A 20573-nucleotide genomic window follows, 5' to 3' on the forward strand; every position below is an offset into this window, starting at 1 on the left:
ATTTCTTCTTCCTTCTTCACAATTTCACAGAAGATTTGTTCTTACTGTAGATCTTAGCATCTACTATGACTTTTTTGTTTTCCAAGTTGAATACTTTCACCCTTTTACCTAAAGCAGGCACTTTACAGGTTCCCTTTGGTGTCTAAATTGCCAGCCTCACTACTCTTGGGCTTAGGCACCAGAAGTAAGTAAAATAAGGGTTACTTGAACACAAACACTGCAGTACTGTGGCAGTATATCTGATAACCAAGATGGCAACTAAGTGACTAACAGTTGGGCAGCATGTATGGTGTGGATTCACATCCCAGATGGGATAAACTGAGGTAGAGCAGAATTTCATCACACTACTCAAAATGATATGCATTTAAAACTTATTGTTTATTTCTGGAATTTTCCATGTAATAACACTATTCGGAATGGTATATATCTGAAACTTATGAATTGTTTGTTTCCAAAATTCTCCTTGTAATATTTCTAGATCTAGGTTGGCAAAGAGTAACTGATGCTATACAAAGTAACACTTCAAAAGGAAAGAGTGCTGCTATATTCCATTTTGTGTAGTTCAATCTCAAACTCTTATCTAAACTGAGAATAACTTTTTGATGTGATAGATTGACTACCTAAACCTGTCTCAAGTTCATTTAATGAAACTGAAGGCACATGAAGTACCTTAGCCCAGTGTCATCAATGGCCTGGTCCCTGTGGGTATGCATGCATGTCACTGGGTACATGTTTTCCTTCAGTAATTCATTCCATTCGGCTGAGGCACAGGCCTGGGCATCACAGACTACATCTTCTCGCCATGTTGGTCTGAGATGTCAGAGACAAGCGTGTTTTCTCTGGGTCACCATCAAAGTGTCTTCACCATGCCATCTGTTTGGAATGAATAAAATTCTGACAGTGTACCAAGTGGTAACTGCTGCTCAAAATAACATTGTAGCTAAAGGTAAGAACTTATAGATGTCCAACAGTAATGTAAGGGGCAATATAAATATAGCACATTTATTATTCAGATGCTCAAGTCTGTGTGTTACTGAAAATCTAACTTTGGTGGATACATACCTCTGCATAATATGAAAATCAATTTGTAGGACAATGATTGACATTAGCTTTGTTTTTGTTTTGTTTTGTTGTTGTTGTTTTAGGTTTGGGTTGTCTTGGGAAGGCAGTGTTCAATATCTCAGAGCATATGTTATCTTTAAATTACAAGGGAGGGTCTATTTACATGTTGAAAATTAATGGGTCTATTAAATGTGTACTCCTCTAATCAAATTGTTGTTAGCTTCTTGAGATATATGCATTTTTTTTAAAGAGAGAGAGAGAGAGAATTTTTTTAATATTTATTTTTTAGTTTTCGGCGGACACAACATCTCTGTTTGTATATGGTGCTGAGCATCGAACCCGGGCCGCACGCATGCCAGGCGAGTGCGCTACCGCTTGAGCCACATCCCCAGCCCAATATATGCATTTGGAACTAACAGAATTGAAGTTTTTTAATACTCTAAAATTCTTAACTTCCATGAGTTCCACCCATCATGACTCCATTTATTATGAATGAGAGTGATTTGACACATCAATATAAAAATTAGAATTTATGGGACTGCTCTAGTTTCTTATGATATATTATTTTCTCCATGAGGGATTAATTAAATGTTTACATGTAATTTTATATTTAAACTTATGCAAAAATTTTCACAGAAACTGGGGAAGATTTCCTTAAGTGTACTTATACAAAAGTTTGGTTTGGCAAGCAAAATAATTGATGTAAAGAATCTCATTTAAATTAGAGATTTAGTTACCAGTCATATTTATGACTCAACAGGAGTCAATGAAAGAGAAAAATTTGAATATTTATTTTGTCCCCGAGTTAAAAAATCAAGAAAAGTCACCGCTGCTGTCTCTTTTGCTCCATCTGTCTGGTGTCTCCTGAAGCAGTGTTTCTAGCGTTCTGCAGTATGAGGATGCAGATTCCCAGGAAGCCTCTGTAACACCCTGCACAGACTTGAAGTAGGTTTTGAGCTGCTCAAAATGATCCATGTGCTATGCAGATTTAAAATGTGATTATCCACTTTCTGGGTAGTTAACTCTAGACCCAGAAGAAAAGGTAAGAGAACTGAACCAAAATATATCAACTATGCTTAGAGGTAGGTAGAAAGAATTTTAGTTGAAAAATGGCAGAAAATTAGAAGAAAAAAAAGAGATTTTTTAAAAGATATACCTGTGTAACATTACAGAAACACACACACACACACCCCAAAGAAACAAAAACGAGGTTATGTTCCTTGAGCTGGTTTGAGGGCATCAGCTAGATGTAAGGTGGATGGCATCAGGAATTCTGAAAGAAAGTGTCCTTTACCAGGAACAAAGAGTCGTGGTGACTGCCACACAGCCAAATGGAAAGAAATGGAAGAAAGGGCTTGGTTGAAAAGTGGGATAGAAAGTAGCAATGAGCTATACACACACTTTGTTCTAAAAATGAAGAAAACATAAAATGAAAATGGGGGTCATCAGCCTGGTTCTGGGTCCTAAGCTTTCAGGGAGAAAAGCAAAGCCTACCCACTTCATGTCTGCATGTGCCACATCCCACAGATTCAACCAACTCTGGGTAGAAAATATTAAAAAAAAAAAAATCTGTATTGAACCAGTAGATTTTGTCACTATACCTGAAAAACAATACAGTATAACAACAATTGGTGCAGTATTTACATTGTATGAGGTCTGTAAGTAAGCTGGAGATGGCTTAAAGCATACAGGAGAATGCGTGCAGGTTTGTATACAAACACTCTGCCATTAATTATAAGGTACTTGAACATGGGCAGATTTTGGCATCCTCAGGGTATCCTGGAACCCACAATTGAAGAGTGTTCTAGCCCCAGGCTGATAATGCAAGCAGCTACTTCATTTGGACAAAATCGTCTTTTCAATCACTCTTTAAAGAATAAATTCCAATGCATGCTCAGAATTACCCAAAATATTAGTTCTCATCATTTTGATTATGAAAGCCAGTTTTAACATCAACATGATTTGTGGGCAGGCAGTACAAAACTTGCTCAGTAACTGTGTTTCTCTACCCTCTTTATATGCACAAACACCCAACATCTTGGTAAGATGGCAACCCCTCACTATTAGCAAAAGTTGAAATTTCATCCATCCACAGACACAAGACACATACTTTACAGATTTTGGTGCTGATTCTAGTTTAGTGGCTGGCATAACTATTCTCAACAGTCACCCCTTAGCTTTATATAGAGAGCATTAAGCCCTGACTTTTCACTATCTATAGATAGTTCAAATTTTGTTACAACACACAGAGAAAACCTACCCAAATGCCACAAACGTGTTGGAACTTTGGATTAGGCATTGTTTGAACTAAGGGAGTCATTTACAAAGGACTGGGGCTCTTTCTACACTCTAGAAGTTAAGTGGTGTGGTATTTACAAGGGCTCATGTCCATACTGTCTCCTTTCAGAGGTTAAAATTCAAAAACTACCCTCCCCAAAAATAAAAAGTTAGAGAAAAAGCTGAAGTCAAATTTATTTTTATTGCCTTTCCCATTCAATGAATAAAAATAATTAAACAGATAATAATTAAGATAAAATGACTCCAGTACTCTTTTCAGAAATCTATACAATATCATTCAAACTCTTTATTTGACTTACTTTTTTTTCATGTTTTCTCCTTCATTCCAGAAAATTAAACTCAAGTATAATGTTCATGAACATAGAAACCAGGACATTTATTTTTAAAGGTCATTTTCAATTTCTACCTTCTTTTGCAGATTTCAAAAATTAAGTATTCTGAAAAATTCACCCTTGGCATTCTCAAAAACACACATCACATCTCTCGATGAATTACATTTCTATAATAAAATTCTGCATCCTTTTACATTTCTTTTCAGTAGAAGGAATGTATATTTTGATATTAATATTTTCATTTAAAATTCAGATTTTTGGCACAGAGTCCTAGGCTTGTGGCTTTCAGATTTGTGCTTTTCAGATTGTGCTTTCCACTGACCAGCCTAGGTTTGCTGGGAAAGACTTGTGCTCTTACAAACTTGACCCTTCTGTACCCTCCTCCCTGTCTCATGTAAGCCACCTGCAGTATTCCCAGATTTTAGAACATAAGAAACAAGGAAAGAAGTTTTCTCCATGTTGATGGGGGTGGGGGAGGGGCTGCAGAAGGGCTGCTGAGGACTGTCTCTTTCTGTTTAATTTATTCATGTTCCTCCCCCTGTCATACTTTGGCCACTTGTACCCTTTGCTGGGTGTGGAAAGTTTCTAATCTGGAAAGTTTCTAATATGAAACCAAGAAAGTATATGAATGGCTTCATTTAATATCTAAGCCCAGAAATGTAGAGTCTTGTCGCAGGTAAATTTTAAAAAGGGATTATTCAGGGGGAAAAAAGTGACAATTCAATAAAATCTGCAGTTTAAGAGACAGAGATTTAAATATTCCTTAATGATTACATTCCACTTCCTTCTGCCCTACTTCTAAAAAGTACTCCAATGAGTAGAATCCAATTGTATATGAAGAATTTGAGTCATTGCATTACTGAAAGTGAAGAGGTAAATTATAGATTAGTGCAAAAAAGGAAAAAAAAATAGGATTCCCACATTCTCCAAAGTGCTTCCTGAACAAAAGTCAAAGCCTGGAATCTTACCAATCTATTAAACATTAGAATACTGTTTTTAAAAACATTCATCTTTGTCTGCTTGACCTGGGCTCCAAATTCTAGAATGTTCTACAGAAAAATTCTATTAAAGCAGGTGGCCATAGATGGGTGTGAAAGGAATCATCTGCATCCTCCTCCCAGTATTGCACAATGTAAAACCCACCACCTAATGATAAGCAGGTGCTACCCTATCTCCTTACCCTTGGCCACAGGAGCGCTTCCAGGGTGGGGCTTCTAAACAGCTGCCACCAAATCCATCAAATACAATAGGCTGATTTTTGTCCCTGGAAGAATTTCTCTTTGCACCATCAAAAATATCAAAAAAGAAGGGGAGATGGAACTTATATGTCACCCCCAAACACATGATTCACAGATGAACAATTAAGAACAGTAACTCTGATTGTTTCACAAGAGTGTGGGGTGTCTAGACCACACGCTGGGAGCCAGGTCACTCCCACCTGATTGTGTTCCCAGTTCATTAGTCATGAGAAGCCTCAGTTTGGGGCTTTGCTCCTCCTTTACCAACAGGTCCAACAGCTTCGCTCTCAGCACAGGGAGAGGCCTCTACCTGAGCTTAGGATTCACCCTTTAGAAACTGACCACTGACCCTCAGAAAGATGCTCTAGGAACTTTTAGTGCCATTCACTTAAAAACTGACCCACTATGGACATATATATATTTTTTTTCATAAATAAAATTTGAGGCATACATGTAATATATTAAAATTTCCACCAACAAGGGTGTGTTAAAATTTTCAAGTTCTGTTGTTCAAGTTCGATTTTTAAAGGCACGCTTTTTTTTTTCCTTCAGTCTTGCATTGAGTACAATTTGCAAGCCACAAGTCACAGAAGAGATTTTTGTGGGACTAAACTTTCTTTGATTTCCCCCTTCCTGGGATTAACATTCTTCCCATCAATCACTATTGACTCTACCATCCAAAGACAGCATTCAGATAGGGGATTTTAAAGGGATTCCGCCGTTGCTTCAGGTATGGGAGAGAGAAACCACAGCTTTGCTGGGTCAGTCGCCCCTGATCTCCCTTGGCCATTTCCATTAGGGCTTTTCACTCCCAAATCGGGCTTTCTGGTTTCCGGGTTCGGATGCCCTGCGGACCAGCCTCGGAGGAGGCCGGGGTGGCACGTCTTCAGTCAAACTGTCTTCCCTGCCACGGCCAAAGCCGTCCTTGGAGAGAAGGGGCTGGCGCAGTACGCCTGGCGTCTGGGTGCCCCCCTCTTTGCTGCGGGGTGCTGGGGACGGGCTGGGCTGCCCTCGGCCAGAATCTCCATCTACCTCGTTCTTCCATTCCATCTTATAGGACTGGGAGGCTTTCTTGGAGAACTGTTCTGGCAAGAAGCGCCTGGATCGGGGTTGCAAATTAAGCGCGGTGGTCCCGGTGTCTACGTCTGAGTCGCTGCTATTGCCATCTATCACAGAGCAAAAGGATAGCGTGAGCAAGCATTTCGGGGGGGAGAGGGGGTGTCACAAGTGACCTCAGTACCTCAGTGGGTCTGGCAACTAATGCTCCCTGGGGCCCTGGGGAGAAGGGGGGGAGTCAGAAAGCTCGCTTTGACTTAAGCTTAAGGTCCTATCTGTGTCACCTGAGAGCATTCCTGTCCACTAGGCTAATTTTGCCAGGCATGGGATCATAAGCACTTTAATATGCACCACCCTTTTAATCCTGATGCTCACCCAGTTTACAAATGGAGTAACTGGGTTAACAGAAAGCACTGGAGCTGGAATTCCAACTAAGGTCCTCTGGCCAGTGGTGATTATGTGCTCCCAGGCACCATAGGAATGGCCCCTCTGGGCTCAATTCCCCCTGGCAGTTAGCAGTCTGATCGCCATCTGCTGGTATGAAGAGCTTTCCCTCGTTCTAGGATCTCAGGCACAGTTTTGCTGGTTTCCTTTACATTTCCATGAAGGACCCAATCATTGATATGCACTTTCTAAACTAACTGAGGAGGCAGGATTAGGAGGAGATTCCTGGGCTAGAGTTTGGTGGGTAGGATAGTTGAGAGGATGGGCTGCTGGCTCTGAGCTGATTCTTAGGATCCTAGAACATCTTTGCAGGACACAGCGGTACCATAGCCCATGGACACACACGGTCCTGTGGCCTTGTCTTCCCCTACCCTCCCTTCTCATTTCTCACCTCGCCCTCCATTATCACCAGCAATCCTTAGACTTTCCTCTTCTTGGTTAATTAAACAAACAAGCAGGAAAAAAAAAAAAAGCAAAGGGTTTTTAATTATTGTTACATCCCACACTTGAATAACACGGAATCCTAATATACTTTTGGGATTCAAAGAAAATAGCTTGGGGGTCTACATAAAGATTACCATCAAATAAAGAGATATCAGACCTTGTGAGAAAGCTTTAACAACTGCAGTCAGAAGTAAAATATGCGGTTGCCTCTATGAAAATATATTAGAATTATTGTAAAACTAAACACACATTTTCAGACCTGCAGCTTTCTATTGACCTGCTCAATAACTCCATAGTGACAATATTTGATTTTACTATATCAAAGAATCATTATGGAAGATAAGTAATTGAAATATTTATAACTGATACAAATCAAAAAGGCTAATAAAAGGTCACTGTTATTATTTTATACTTTAAAATGATGGAACTCATCTTTAACGAAGAAAAACAGCAGGAAAATTTCTCTATTTTATAAGCATTAGTAAATGAATCTAAAGTATTTCTGCTCTGGTTATATTCATTACCTGCATTAGAAATATTCTTTTTCTTTTGTAGCTTTTCTGGAAGCTTTGTATTTTTGGGTAAGGATAAATATCTGGATGTTGAAGTGGAAGCCTATAAGAAAAATAGAAAACCTTGTTTAGATTACATACATAGTATTTATTGTAATACTAGAAGTCAAAACTTTTATAGCAAAACTTGGTTTTAAAATAAAATCTTAATTCTTCATTCCAAAATTACTTTTGAGGAGCTCTAAGTATTGTACTTTTAAGTAACCAGATTCCTTCCCAAACCATGCTAATAAAAATAGAACTAATGGGACCATTCGAAACAAGATGAGAAAACCACTTATTCTTCTTAAAAGAAAATCTACAGGAACACTTATTTATGAGGTATTACCAGAAAGACTTAAAACCTATCTGTATGGGGAAGAAGGTATATAAAATGTGAGGTATTATTTAAGTTTTATTTACTTTAACAAATCTTGAAAATGATAGAACAAAAAATGTTCCAAAATCTCATTTACTGAACTTCTGAATGCTACAGTCTTCAGATTTGCTACAGGTTCTGTAATTAACCTTTAATTGACATTAGATTTTATGTGGAAAAAAAGATAAATCTCCTTATTCACACATAATCATTTTAATCTCTGGTGGCCCAATATTGAATATTTATTATTAAAAATAAGACATAATGCCTGTCATGTTAATAAATTATCAGAACATTTTAAAATGGCTTTCACATCTATTGGCAATGACCCGAACCAACTGGACTGCTGCAAATTGCACTATGACCGCTCATGTCCCCAGCCACTCCAGGCTTCCTGAAGTTCCCCAGTGAACACATGGGCTTGCCCAGCTTCTGCCCTTTGCATCTGGGCCACCTCCCTCCAGAAAGTCAAATACAGTCATGTTCCACATAATAACATTTTGGTCAAATGTCAATCCCATCTGTGACACTGATCCTTAAGATTATATTGCCTAGTGACATTTTGGCCACCTTAGTTTGTGTAAGTACACTCTATGATGTTCTTGTACCCAAACTGCCTAACTACCAATGTCTCAGAAAAAATGCCCTTTGTTATATGGCTTCAAATCATACCATTTTCCAGTCACAGAAGCCTGGCTTAGCCATTCTGATTAAAATTGAAAACTGTCTAATCCCTGTATTACCTTATCTCTATGTATCTATCTATCACCTTTGAGCATAACAAATAATCTACTTTGATTCTATTCTCCTCTAGGATACTAGAAATCTTACAAGAATAAGAGTCTTTGTAAATTTTGTTCACTAATATATTCCCTGTGCCTATGCCTATGACAGTGTCTTCATGTAATAGGTGTTCAAGAAACATTTGAAGAGACTTTATTTTGTCATTCTCTCTCTCTCTCTCTCTCTCTCTCTCTCTCTCTCTCTCTCTCTCGAAAGGTCTCAATATGTTGCTCAGACTGGCCTTGAATCCCTGTGGATTCAAGCCATCCTTCTGAGTAGCTGGGACCACAGGTGCATGCCACTGTACATGGAGAAATATTTTTATCATTAATTTTGCCCCTGAATTCCTGGGAGTCAATCCTCAGCAGTCATCCAATCAAAAGAGTCAATGACTCTATGGGCTGATTGGCTCCACCCATGGAAGCCTTCTGCACACAGAGACACCATATCAATTACCCTGCGCTCTCGATTCAAGCTGTTGTCTTTCCTGATGCTTTCACGCAAACTGTGCCTGCGGCGGATCAGAATCTCTTTGGCTTGTCTCTCGCTGGTGTCTGCTGTCAAATTGTGTCTGTTGTACGACAAAGTCTGAAATGAAAACACACAAGTGACACTTTACCAAAAGATGGATGATTTCCCTCAGAAATTTCAAAACTTTACCACACTGGTGGGGATTTACACCTCAGTAACAACTTCCATGCAGACTGAACAAAACAAAATTAAAGTCCTGGAAGAATTCAGTCTTTCATAAAAGTCAGTGAAGAAAGTTTTTCATTGAAAAGTGTGATCTTTCAAAATTAGAAAAATGACTGAATTTGCCAAGAGCCCCTGTCTATCTTCAATTGCCTTGCATTAGCTCAGCCATCACCAAAGCTAGGGGGGAAAAAGATCATTTTCACACATTCTCTATTGGACAGGAATTACTGATATAAAAACAAACTACTTTGAGCCACTTGGTGGTGCCATGTCCTTTTGATTAACTTCACAACTGATCCTTTATTCAACTAGGTTGTCACATTGAGAAGTTGTTAACACCACCAGGAATTGTCATGTTCCAGTTTGTGGAAGAGTGAAATTTCTAAACTAGGGATGTCCAAGTCATCTGTTTTTAGTTTCATAGGCTACACAGAAATATGTTTCCTCAAATAAATCATAATTATTAAGGAAGTTCATTTTCTGGTAGAATTGACATGTACTTCATGAGAATATCCCTGTGTCCACAACAATGTCAGGCCCTGTGGAGACATGCAAAGGTGACATGGAGTAAGACTTATCTTGTCTGCTGCCTTGAGGTGCTTATAAACTAGTTGGGCATCTAAGCGTAGCAAAAAAAGAAAAAAATATATAAAATTAAGTGCCAAAATCACTGACACCTAGTTCTATCTCATTGAAGGGCAGGACTAGAAATAATATGGTGTTTTTTCGGGGGGAAAAAACTTAATTTGATTCGAGGCTATGAATCAGCTGACAGGAAACAGGACATGTCCATGCGGGAAGATCAAGAGTGGGCACCACACAGGCCAAGAGGAAGACTGAACCTGTCACTCCACACCCTCTGGTGTGCCTGGTAGAGCTTAAAAATAGAGACCCTAAGTTTTGAAAAAATATTGTACCCAAGAAGCCACGGCTACTGTTTTGCTTCACTTTCAATAGGATAATGCTGCCACAAAAGATGGTTTCAAGGATGCACCTAGAATGAAGGCAGTCTTCAAGGAGGCCATGCCTAAGAAGCTGCAGGCATGGCCCCCAGAGGAATGAGGAAGACCCCTGGCAAGCCTGTGTGGCCCAGGTTCAACTCCCTGTGCCTCGGTTTACTTTTTCATTTGTGAAGTAGAGATGTTAGCAACACCTATCGCTTGTCATGGGAATAAAGGGATTCTCAAAAGCAAGTCGCTGAAGTGGGACTTGGCAAATTGTACCCCCTCTCTAAACATCACCAATATCATCAGCCCTCGAGTGGAACTGGGTGTCAGCAATGGAAACTCAGTGAGAGAAGTAACTTGAAAGATACAACAAAGGACGGAAACAAGAGCACTTCATGGGTAACAAGGAGGATCCAATACATTTAGAAATCCAAGGTATAACGCTGTTTCCTTAAAAAAAAAAATCTATCAACTCATTTCTTCACAACTGTTCAGTGTGTATTTCTTATCTCCAAGACCCCAGTAGCAGAAGGCTTGAAAGCTTTAGCTACGTGTCCAAGAGGATGGTGGGACCCGGACCAGATGGGGGTGCGGTGAATGGGGGATCTGAGAAAAGAGGAGATGCCCATCGTGGGATCCACCGAGGCAGACGTAAGAAATTACATCACAAAGTCACAAGGGACATTTTTAGCCAAAGACAAGTAAATAAATAAATAAATGATCTCACTCTCTGACGGATTTGATACAGATTCCTGGATAATATGTCTCGAATTTCATCCATTTCACCAGGCGTGAGCTTCCTTATTTTTTCTTCACGGAAATCACTGTGAACATTTGGAAAAAAGAATATTTCATCTTTCAACAGATATCAGCATCACCCATTTTCTTCCTTAGAGATATAACACCATGCTTCAAAAGAAGAATCTTAAAGAATAACACTTGGGAATATTCAACTTTGAAAATAACCTGAAATTCTAAAAGTTTTTAGTGCCCAAAACATTCACGACAAGTTCAAATGTGTGCAAGTTTTCAGTCTATTCATGCAATTATATTTTAAGAAAGAAAATCTATAATGGTTTGTAATGCTGTCATTTTATGATTTCTAACACTCTATAAAGTAATATAGAATTGGTTTTTCCAACAGAAATCTAATAAACTGTATTTTTCTAAGGCTTCATATTTTAAATAGCTCACTATAAATATTTGTGAACATGCTATTTATAGTATGTATGTAAATACAATCAATTCTCATTATTTGAGGATTCCATATTTGTGACTTCTCCTAACTCACTGAAGTTTACCTGTAAACTTAATACCAATATTTGTAGAGTGGCAGAATTTGAGACCCTCCACACATTTTCAGGTGATGTTGAACAAGGTATCATTCTGCTTCTTTACTTCTTCTTGTATTGTAAATAATGCTCTCATTACAGTCTGTTTGGCTACGTTTTGCCACTAAATAACACTTGTATGCTGCTTAATGGTGATTTCACTAATTAAACTGCCCCCCAGTGTCGTATGAAGTGCTACCTAGTGTTCCTAAATACGAAAAGGCAGTGATTACCTTTGGAAAAAATCTTCAAATGAGATTTATTTACACCTGAGTTATACTGCGGTTTCCATGAGTTAAGTATTAATGAATTAACAATAGATATTAAACAAGGTATCTCTATACGTAAAGGCACACAAAACAAAGTTTTGTATTGATTTTCTGATAACAGTTGTGACCAGAGGCTTGTAGGAACCTGACCTCATGTGTCTCCTAGGAACAATGTATCAGTATTTGCAAATAAATAACTATATTAAATATTGAGTATTGATCTATTTATAAATTTTACTGTGATTCCTTCTGAAAAGGCATTGAAAAAGCCTACAAAAGTACAACAAAATAAATAGATAAAATAAAATTAAGAATATAAATTAAGACTGAAAAGCGTAATAATATACATCACGTATGTCTTACAGAAAATGTTCTTATATATTTTAAAATGGACATTTGCCATTACTGTAAACCAAGCAATAATAGGAATCACTGGGGCTCAATATCCTAGTGTATAATAGGGAATGAGATGAGTAAATAAGCTGCAGAAGACAGACTTCTGTAGATTTAGGTAGTTATTTTTGCCTCAACCTCAATAGCTCATCTTCTTAGGTTTTCTTGATTGGCAGTCAATTCACAGAATTTTAGAGAAAGAAGGAACATGAAAGATCATTAACAATCTTTTTGTGTCTGATGTTTTTGTACAAGGTCCCCAGCAAGTTCTTGCCAACATATGTTGGCATGTGGCCAGCGCATGGCTGCCCCCAGGTTTATGCTTACATCGTGTCCTTATGAAAAAGAACATTAATGCACAAAACTTCACGTAAGCTCAATGGATTGTCACAAAGTGAACACACATCCCACTACTACTCAAGTCAAGGAATGGAGCATACTTAGAAGCACAGAAACCACTTGAGGCCACCCCCTAAGCCAGTCAATAGGTCTCTCTCTCCTTCTTTGCCCAAATCATGACTATACTGACTTCTTTTTTTTAATAAATATTTTTAGTTGTAGTTGGACACAATATCTTTATTTTATTTTTATGTGGTGCTAAGGGTTGAACCCAGGGCCTTGCACATGCTAGGCGAGCACTCTACTGATGAGCCACAACCTCAGCCCCTATACTGACTTCTAATGTCCTAGAATAGCTGTGCCTGAATGTGAATTTCTTGAAAGGCAATGCTGCATCATGTTGTCTTACACATCTAGCTTCTTTTGCTTAGCACTTTTTTTTTTTTTTTTGGTCAGCAAAACAACGGAAAGTTTATTTGTTCATCCCAGCCAAATGTCCCTCCAACCCCAGGGCTTTTCAAAGCATATTCTCCTGAGACTTTGTTAAAGTGCACATTTAGATCTACTAGGTCTGGGGTGTAGCCTGAGAGTGCCTTTCTAACAAGATCCTTTAGTTAGGTCAGGCCTTGATACTTAAGGTGTCATCCATGGACCAGAAGATTTAGCATCACCTGGGAGCTTGTTAGAAATTCGGACTTTCAGCGGCCACCCAGACCAACTGAATCAGAACCTTCATTTCAACAGGAGTCCCACATAACATGGGACAAACATTGCTCTAATGCTTAGCATTTTGTTGGACAGCCATCTGTGTTCCTAGATGCTCATTCATTTTCTCTCTGTATGATGATAGCACAATTTATCGATTTTACTAGTAATAGATATTTTGTGTACTTTTAACTTTGGATATGATAACTAATGCTTCCTTGAATAATTTTATATATATGTATATCCATACATATATACATATATATATGTGTATATATATATATATATATATATATATATATGTACATACACACATATACATATCTAGGCATATATATAAACACACATTTAATTATGGGATGTTTGGATATCCTATTTTATAAAATGCCTGGAACCTTCTGTCCACTTTTTGGATTGTAGATTGCTTTTTTGACAGTTCTATGTGAAGCAAATATCTTCCCCCAATCTGTGGTTTATCTCCTCACTCCCTTTATGATATATTGGAATAAACAAAACCTCACAATTTAATACAATGTCCTTCTTTATCTTTTTGGTTAGTGTTTTTTGGGATTAAGAACTATTTCCCTAACAACAACATATAGGAGACATTCTCCTGCAAAATCTCCGTAAGCTTCACTGTTTTACCTCTTACATTCAGACCTATTCCTTGACTTGCTGTATGGTGAGGTAGGTCAATTTCACTTCTCTCTACCTGGACATCTAATTGACCCACGACCACTTTATTTCAAAGGCTACTTTTCTCCACTGCTTGTACTCTGAACTTTGTCATTTAATCAAGTATCCACACACCACTAGAACTCTGAATGGCATTTTTGAAATAGTAGACAAACTTGAGGAAAACTGAAATTTTTATAATATTAAGTATCTATCCCCTTCTATTAACATTGCCTATCTTTCTGTACTCTGTATACAGCTTTCTGTGCATAAGTTTCACGTATTCTCTCTAAATCAGAAGTTGATGTTTCAGAATGCTATTTTAAATGAAGAATTTATAAAAATATCTTGTTTTTTGTCATCTGTACAAATACCAATGGATTTTTAAAACCATGTTCCAGACATTCAGATGAATTTTCTCATTTCATTTATCTGTAGGTCACAATCAGGCTGTTTGTGAAAAGTGACATCTTTTACTCTTCCTTTGTCATCTTTAATTTTTTCTCCTTTACCTGCCTCATACTGCCAAAATATTAAATAGAAATGATGATAACAGGTGTCCCTTTTATTGTTTCAGACCTCAGGATAAATATTCAGCATTTCAATACATAAAATATTTGCCACAGGATTTTTTTTGGTAAATAATCTTTATCAACTTAGAGAAGGGGCTCTCTCTATTCTTAATTTGTTCAGATTTTTTTTGAAAAAGAATAAAGAATAAAAATTAAATTTCATCTAATAATTTTTCTATTTCTTTTGTAGATAGATGACAATCTATGGTTTATTTTCTCCTTTGTTCTGTTAAAGTGGTGAATACCTTTGATTAATTTTTAACAGTTCAGAAAGCCTTCTGTTCCTGGAATAAACCTAAAATTATTGTGATGTACATCCTTTTTATATATTTCTGGTTTTGGTTGGTAATAAGTGATTTAAAATTTTTACAGAACTATTATGAGTGAGGTTGGTCTGTAAATTTTCTTTTTTGCTAGTCTGCAAGGTTCCTTTCCAGTAAATAACTTTGTTAGGTATAGAATCAAATTATGCTGGTCTCATAAGGTGATTCAGGATGTTTTCCTTCATAACATCTAAAAAAATGCATAAAATTAGCATTATTTCTTAAATATTTATTCTGATTTACAAATGAAGCCATGAAGTCTTGAGGTTTTCTTTGTTGAAGGTTTTTAATTACAGATATACGGACCTGATGCTTAGAGGATTACTTAAATTTTTTATTCTTTTGTGAGCTTAATTTGGTGTTTGTTTTTTAAAAATTTTATAGCATTGGTGCTTAAATTATTGATATTCAGTCTGACTTCATTTCTAACATTTTCATGTAAGGCTTAAAAACTTCCTTTTAAATATGTCTTTATACAAGATTTGATGTGTCACATTTTCACCATATTCTATTTCAAAATATTTTCTGATTTTCATCATAATTTATTTGGTCCAATTTTTATTTAACTTCTAAAATAAAAGGGTATTCTGGGCTTTACTTGGTTTTGATTTCCCTCTTGTATGAGAACAACCTTTATATGAAGCTTTTTTAAATTTTATATTTTTTTTAGTTGTAGATGGACATAATGTCTTTATTTTGTTCATTTTTATGTGGTGCCAGGATCGAACCCAGTGCCTCACACATTCTCAGCAAGTGCTCTGCCACTGAGCCACAACCCCAGCCTTATATGAAGCTTTTAAAGACTATTTGTCTATTTATTGTGATGCTACTGCTTATTGTATCAGTCACTGTGAGAACAGTATTATTATTTTCCACTATAATTCAGACTTTGTGTGTGCCTATTTGGGATTCTCTCTCGTTTGACTTTGTATATATTGAAGCTAGTTTGTTTTTTGCATACTCATTTAGAATGATCATACCTTTTTCCAGAATGGAATCTTACTTATCATTGTAAAGTTATCTCTTTATCACCAGCACTGCCTTTTTCCTTAATGGACAGATTTTCTGATAATAACACTACCACACAGACCTTCCTTAGTGTTTTCATGGTATATCTTTTTTCATTTTTTGGTAACCTTTCTATAATCTTTCATATAAAGTGTGTTTCCTATGAGTACATCTATGAGTTGTTTTTTTTAAATTTTATCTATTCTGATCATCTCTTTCTTTTATTGGAGTATTTAGTAAGTTTATATTTAATGTAATTACACCTTTGGGTTCAAATCTACAATCATATTATTTACATTCTCTTTGTGCCAGATAGTTTATGTTTTTTGTCTCTCTTTTTTTTTTCTTGAGAGAGAGAGAGAGAGAGAGAATTTTTTAGTATTCAGGTTTTTTTTTTTTTTTTTTTTTGCGGACACAACATCTTTATTTTATTTTATGTGGTGCTGAGGATGGAACCCAGCGCCCCGTGCATGCCAGGCGAGTGCGTTACTGCTTGAGCCACATCCCCAGCCCTGTCTCTCTTTTGTTCCCCTTCAGTTTTTTGTTTTGTTTTGTTTTGTTTGGGGGCAGGTATCAGGGATTGAACTCAGGGGCATTCAACCACTGAGCCACATCACCATTCCTATTTTGTATTTTATTTACAGAAAGAGTCTCACTGAGTTGCTTAGCACCTTGCTTTTGCTGAGGCTAGCTTTGAACTCGAAATTCTCTTGCCTCAGCCTCCCAAGCTGTTGGGATTACAGGTAGGTGCCACCACGCCCATCCAATTGTTTTTGTTATTTAATTTTCCTTCACTTTAGCTTTTCAGTTACATGCGTTTGCTTTATTATTGTTATTTTGTAGTGGTTACCTTGAGCTGCAACATTAATCACTAACCGGTGGAGATCCAAAATACATTATTATTTTTACCACTTTTTAGAATAATGCAAAGACCTTAGAACGCATTAACACCTTTCAATTTAAAGGTTATTATTGTTGTTAATGTTATATACATTTGTCATTAATATTATCTTATACAATATGGTCATTAATATTTACAATCAATACTCATTTAGATTTTCCCTAACATTTATGATTTCCATTGTCTTTAGTTCTGTCCTTCATCTTTCAAGTTTCTCTCAAGGATTCTTTCCCTTCTGTTTGATACCCTTTCGTGAGATAATTTTTACTTGCGTGAAAATGCTTCTAATCTAGGTTTCTGAATGATATTTTTTTGCAAGATATGAAATTCCAGGTTCCCAGTTATTTTCCTTCAGTGTTTCAAAAGTGTCATTGGTTTCCATTGATTTTGTTGAAAATCAGTTGTCGTGATTTTTCTACATTACAGAATATTGGATCTTATTTTCCTCTCTGGGTTTGTTTAAGAAATTCCTTTCAGTTTTGATTTTTTAAGCATTTTTACTACTATATTTTATCTAGATTTGATTACCTTTTTATCTAATCTAGTTGAAGTTTTTTGTAATTTGTCTCTTATCTATCTTAGAAAGGACTCTGTCAATATCTCTTAAAATATTGACTCTTCCATTTTCTCTTCCATTGCCTGAACCTTTTCAACCACATCCTGAACATTTAGTATTTTATTTCCCATATTTTTCAACCTTTTTTTTCACTCTATGCTTTATTTTGGTTTTATCTTCCTGACCTATCTTCTAGCCAATCAAACTTTTCTTCAACTCTGTCAATTCTGCTGTTCCACCCATCCAATAAGATCCCAAATTCAGTTACTTTGTTTTTAGCCCAATAATTTCAAAGCAGATATTTTTATTTAAGTAATCTCCAGGACACCATTGTGTCAGTATCATTTTCTGTCCTCCATCTAACGGTCCAGTCTAATAAATAAATTATACGAATTCCCTTTGTGCTTATCACAACTGTCTGGCTTGTTTCTCTCTTTTCTCAGTGTTTTAAGTCACATTTTCTTATCTGCTCAAATGTTTGGTTATTTTTAATCAATTGCTCGACATTATTTATGAAGAAACACAGAGGCACTGTTTAAATCTCTTTATAATCTTATTTTCTTATGCAGAGAATTTAAGTTCACTTTTCTGCAGCACCTGTGATGGAGGCAACATCAACCTCAGATGGTTTTCTGCACCATGGATTGAGATAATTCTCAGCTGGACTTTTTCTGGTGATGGGTAAGGTGTAGGACTCTGGAAGTAACACCCTTTAGCGGGACAAGAGTTCCTCCTCCTTGTTAGGTCCCGAATTCCAATCTTACTTTCTAAGGCCAACTACTCTTGCAAACCTGTATTTACCTTTGAGACTTTCAGACACCTTCCCTGTAATTAAAAGATAACCTCAAAATGAAAATGCCCCCAAATGCCAGTTCCATCTTTTTGGATTTCTCTTGGTCTCTTGACCGAGAGATTGCTCACCACTGTGGTAGTCTCCAGCTTCCAGGCAAATTTTAAAAATACACTTTGTCCTTTTTTCTAGTTGCTCTTAGATGATTATTTGATCCATCAATACACAATCCATGATTGCCAAAAATGCAATTTCTTTTTACCTCCCTAATTGAGTCTATTTTCCTTTAGAGAAAATATTTTGGGAGAAGTAGAAGGGTCAGTATGGCACCCATTTATCTGTCCCACTCTGAAGCAGGCCATACATTTTTCTACCTATTCTCTAACTTTAATCCTCACCATTACCCTACTGATTACCAATTTCAAAATGAACTATTATCAGAAAGGAAAATTGAGATGCCCCTCATCTGAGATCACAAAAATCAAGTCTCTTTTAAAAAGCTGTTTTACTGAGTTCCTTGCTGTAACTGTAAATAGGATAGTGTTTAAGAAAGACCATAAAAGCCAGGCACAGTGGGACACTGCTGTAATCCCAGCAGCTCCAGAGGCTGAGGCAGGAGGATCACAAGTTCAACGCTAGTCTCAGCAACCTAGCGAGGTACTAAGCAATTCAATGAGACCCTGTTTTCTAAATAAAATACAAAAAATGGCTGGGGATGTGCCTCAGTGGTTAAGTTCCCTTGAGTTCAATCCTCAGTACAAAATAAATTAATAAATAAAAATACCATAAACATGTAAAGCTAGAAGGGTCCTTAAAGATCCAATCTAAACCCAATTCTATTTTCTTTTGAAGAATCTCAAGCTTAAGAGACCAGGTCAAGATCACAAAGCAATACTTGCAGAGCTGAAGCTCTAAGTGAGGCATTCTACTGTTTGACACAGGGCTGTTTCTGATGAAATGTAATGCCATACTTCTTAGACCTCATGATCACTCCTTTTTTTTCTAAACCACGTAAACTCCCATAGTTTATTTTTTGCTTTTTTTTTTCATTCATGGGGTTAAATCCAGGGGCACCCTACTACTGTACTACACCCTCAGCCCTTTCTATTTTTATTTCAATACAGGTCTTGCTAATTTGTTGAAGCTGGCTTTAAACTTGTGATCCTCCTGTCTCAGCCTCCCAAGTTGCTGGGATTACAGGAGTGCATCATTGTGCCAGGTGCAAGCTCCCATAATTTTTATAGGAGGCTTAGAGTCCTAGTAAAGATGATAATTTCTGTGGTGGGATATTATGTGGTCTTCTTCCTCTTTCACTTCAACTTTCTCATAGTTAGCTCTTAATTACATGAAATTTAGTTCAAATGAGTTTCAAGCTCATCTACATCAGAAGAAATCAGTGGGAACCTATAACTTCTATCACCTTTGTGATAGAAAAGGAATGATGTTGACAGGATGAAATAACCTCACTTGCCAAGTGTGACTGTATTCCTGGTTCTGCTGATAATGATTGAAAGGAAAGTCTCTTCTCCATGCTGGGTCTGAACTTCCTTGTTTTTAAAATTAGGGAGACAAACTAGATTAGTGGATCTCAACCCCACCTGAATATTAGAAACATCTGGAGAACTTTTAAATATACCTAGACCTCAGGTCTAGGTATATTTAAAAGTTCTCCAGATGTTTCTACCAATTATATCAGACCAGAGATTTTGATATAATTGGTTGGGAGTGGGGTCCAGCCATCTGTATTATTTAAAGACTCCCAAGGTGTCTCCAATGTGTTCAGAACCACTGCACCAAATGTCCACTATTATTCTTCCCAAACTTTCAACTATGATTGAATAATCTATAATGAAATAGCTATGTTAGTACATGCATATTTATAGTGGCAAATATAGCAAAGATTAAAATAATTTCACTTTACAATTTGGGCTAAGGGGACTTTAATTTCCCAAAGCAAATATAATAAAGGCATAAACATCCTGAACATGACAGCATTTCCTGGCTCATCAACTCTAAACTAGTATAGCATAAAAATACAGCCTAATGTAAGTTAAAACATGACACATTTCTAGCTTTTACATTTTAATCAGAATCTCCTAGGAGATCTTACAGCATCCCAATGGAATGCAGGCCAGTTTTTAAAAATAATGATTGGTTTCAAAAAAACTATCAAAGCATATTCAGTACTAGTAACGTTTTATTCACAAAAACCATACTTACTTTAGAGATGCAAAAGAGGGGACAGTACTTATCATTCCAGTCTCTGCCATCTCAATAGCATGTTTTATTTCCAGCTTTTTATATAAGGACACAATGCTTGACTTGGGTTGGTTTTCCCGAATCAAAAGCTTCCGAAGGTATTTGTCATCAAATTTCTTAAACCTGTAAATAAAGAAAGTCAAATTTTCAATTAGTGAAAACCGTACTGACTGATAAAACAAACAAATGAAAAAACTCCCAGGTAAAAATTATTAGCCGCAT

At 36.8% G+C, this 20573-nt stretch overlaps 1 protein-coding gene across 1 annotated transcript in view; it reads right to left on the bottom strand.

Moving 5' to 3' along the window:
- Positions 1–5725: 5725 nt before the first annotated feature.
- Slc9a2 (solute carrier family 9 member A2) overlaps positions 5726–20573 on the bottom strand; it is a 92830-nt gene continuing 77982 nt past the window's right edge. Inside the window, exons 8-12 of the mRNA XM_027951805.3 lie at positions 20313–20474; positions 10958–11054; positions 9044–9175; positions 7399–7489; positions 5726–6096 (exon numbers count right to left, since the gene is read on the bottom strand). Of these exons, the coding sequence (XP_027807606.2) occupies positions 5726–6096; positions 7399–7489; positions 9044–9175; positions 10958–11054; positions 20313–20474 (853 nt within the window). The remainder of the gene's footprint in view (positions 6097–7398; positions 7490–9043; positions 9176–10957; positions 11055–20312; positions 20475–20573) is intronic.

Source organism: Marmota flaviventris, chromosome 14 (assembly GCF_047511675.1).
Source record: "Marmota flaviventris isolate mMarFla1 chromosome 14, mMarFla1.hap1, whole genome shotgun sequence".
NCBI classification, from domain to species: domain Eukaryota; kingdom Metazoa; phylum Chordata; class Mammalia; order Rodentia; family Sciuridae; genus Marmota; species Marmota flaviventris.